The sequence below is a fragment of the Phalaenopsis equestris genome, unplaced genomic scaffold (assembly GCF_001263595.1).
Source record: "Phalaenopsis equestris unplaced genomic scaffold, ASM126359v1 Scaffold000804, whole genome shotgun sequence".
NCBI lineage: Eukaryota > Viridiplantae > Streptophyta > Magnoliopsida > Asparagales > Orchidaceae > Phalaenopsis > Phalaenopsis equestris.
Genome location: NW_018165244.1, coordinates 318729 through 320651, shown reverse-complemented (window position 1 = coordinate 320651; position 1923 = coordinate 318729). Strand labels below are relative to the sequence as shown.

At 41.3% G+C, this 1923-nt stretch overlaps 1 protein-coding gene across 1 annotated transcript; it reads left to right on the top strand.

Moving 5' to 3' along the window:
* The first annotated feature begins 225 nt into the window (after positions 1-225).
* On the top strand, positions 226-1267 carry LOC110031396 (peroxisomal membrane protein 11-4). Its single transcript, XM_020734569.1, has one exon. It carries the CDS (start codon positions 429-431, stop codon positions 1107-1109), a length of 681 nt encoding a protein of 226 aa, XP_020590228.1. The 5' UTR covers positions 226-428; the 3' UTR covers positions 1110-1267.
* The last annotated feature ends 656 nt before the right edge of the window (positions 1268-1923 follow it).

Below are 1923 nucleotides of genomic sequence, written 5' to 3'. Positions count from 1 at the left end.
TAAACCCTAAACCCTATGGATGAAAAGGAGCATCATGTTCATTAAAAGTTATGAGCCCTCTTGTATAGTCTCAATTAATCTTTGTAAATCCAAATCTATTAAACCCTGCACCTTAAAATGGCGGTTTTAATATCTGATATGAAAGATTTTGAGGGATAAATATGAAGTTTAGGGGTTACAAATGTAAATGCATAGAAATTCAATGGTATACATGTAAATACCTCTTTTAGAATAATTATCTTGTAGACTCCACTAACGAGATGTGCTGGGATGAACGGCGCAGTTCAACCGCACATTATCCATGAGTCTTCCCGGCCAACCAGCGCCCCATTTCCTCATCAGCATTCAGCCATTAACCAGCTCAAATACCAGATCAAAAAAAGCCAGTAAACTCAACTGCAGCCTTCTCCAACTTTCGCCGGAGCACCATGACTCCAACCGACGACACAATTGACAAGCTCGTCATCTTCCTCGCCAAACGCGATGGCATCGACAAGCTGGTTAAAACCTTCCAATACGTCTCCAAGCTTATCCACCATCAATCCGAGCCCCTCCACCCGTTCCTAGCAAGCCGCGCAAAGCTCTTGGAAGTTACTTCCGGTCTCAGCCGCAAAGCCTTCCGATCCGGACGCTTTCTCTCCGGATTCAATGCCCTACGCCGCAATCCGGGCGCCCCACATCTTTCAATCTTTGCAAACGCCGGCGAAATGGTTTACTTCTTTTTCGATCATTTCCTCTGGCTCGCTCGCGCCGGCGTTCTCGATCCGTCCCTCGCCCCTCGCTTTAGCTTCGTCTCGGCTTTCGGCGAATCCGTTGGCTACGTTTTCTTCATACTTCTGGATCTCATCGCCATCCGTAAGGGTTTAGTTGAACATGGGAGATTGATTTCGCAAAAAGCAGGTCGGGACGAGACAGAGAGGAAGGAGAAGGAGAAGGCGATTAGGGTTGATAGAGTGATGAGGCTGATGGGCATTGCGGCCAACATCGCCGACTTGATCATCGCCATGGCTGACATCGAGCCCAATCGGTTCTGCAACCACGCTGTGACGCTCGGGATCAGTGGTCTGGTTTCTGCCTGGTCTGGTTGGTATAGAAATTGGCCGGCTTAAAGTTTTATGCATGTTAACATTTTATAAATGATTAGGGTATTTTGGTGGAATTTCTTAGTTGTTGCTACTAAGTGTCAACACTAGACCTTTCCATTGCAAGGATTTTAGTGATGGCGGCTATGACTGTATTTGTTGGGTGCTTGATGCCATCTAGTAGAGAGTGAACTTTCAATTGCATTTAGCTATGAATGATGGCTTACACAATTAGATAAGTAAAATAAATTAAGCAAAGAAACATGCTTTTTTATATTAAAATTTTGGAAAAGAAAAAATCATGTGTGCTAGCTCGATTGATTGAGAAAATATTATATACTTTGTAAGTATATGCGAACAACGGTGGTGGATGGGAATGACACGTTACCATAAATTCACTTAAATGCGACATGACATTTTCATCCACTGTTTTTTGCACATACTTACAAAGTATGTAGTGTTTTTTTCAATTGAACATCTTATACTGCTAGTTGATTATGTAGAAATTTTCTTTTTTTCAAAATAAAAAAAACAATAGTATGAAGTAGATTATTGCATATTCCGAATGATTAAAAAATATGAAGGTTGGATAGGGCTACTTAGGGTGGTGAATATAATACTTTTAATATGGGTGGTTGTAACACAACCTTTTGATGGCAAATGAACAATGTCGGTCAAGTCATGGGTGCAATCCAAGTTTATCATAAGGATCCTTATGATAGAGATATGTATTATGATCTTTGGGCACTACAAAAAGATAGTGGGGAAAACTATAAGACAATAGAATCTTGGGGCAATGAGCATAATAATGTAAAATTGGGTTGGTAATTTAGTCAAGCAC

Excerpts from the sequence above, each read along its gene's own strand:
- LOC110031396 (XM_020734569.1), top strand. The coding sequence starts at position 429 with ATGACTCCAACCGACGACACAATTGACAAGCTCGTCATCTTCCTCGCC.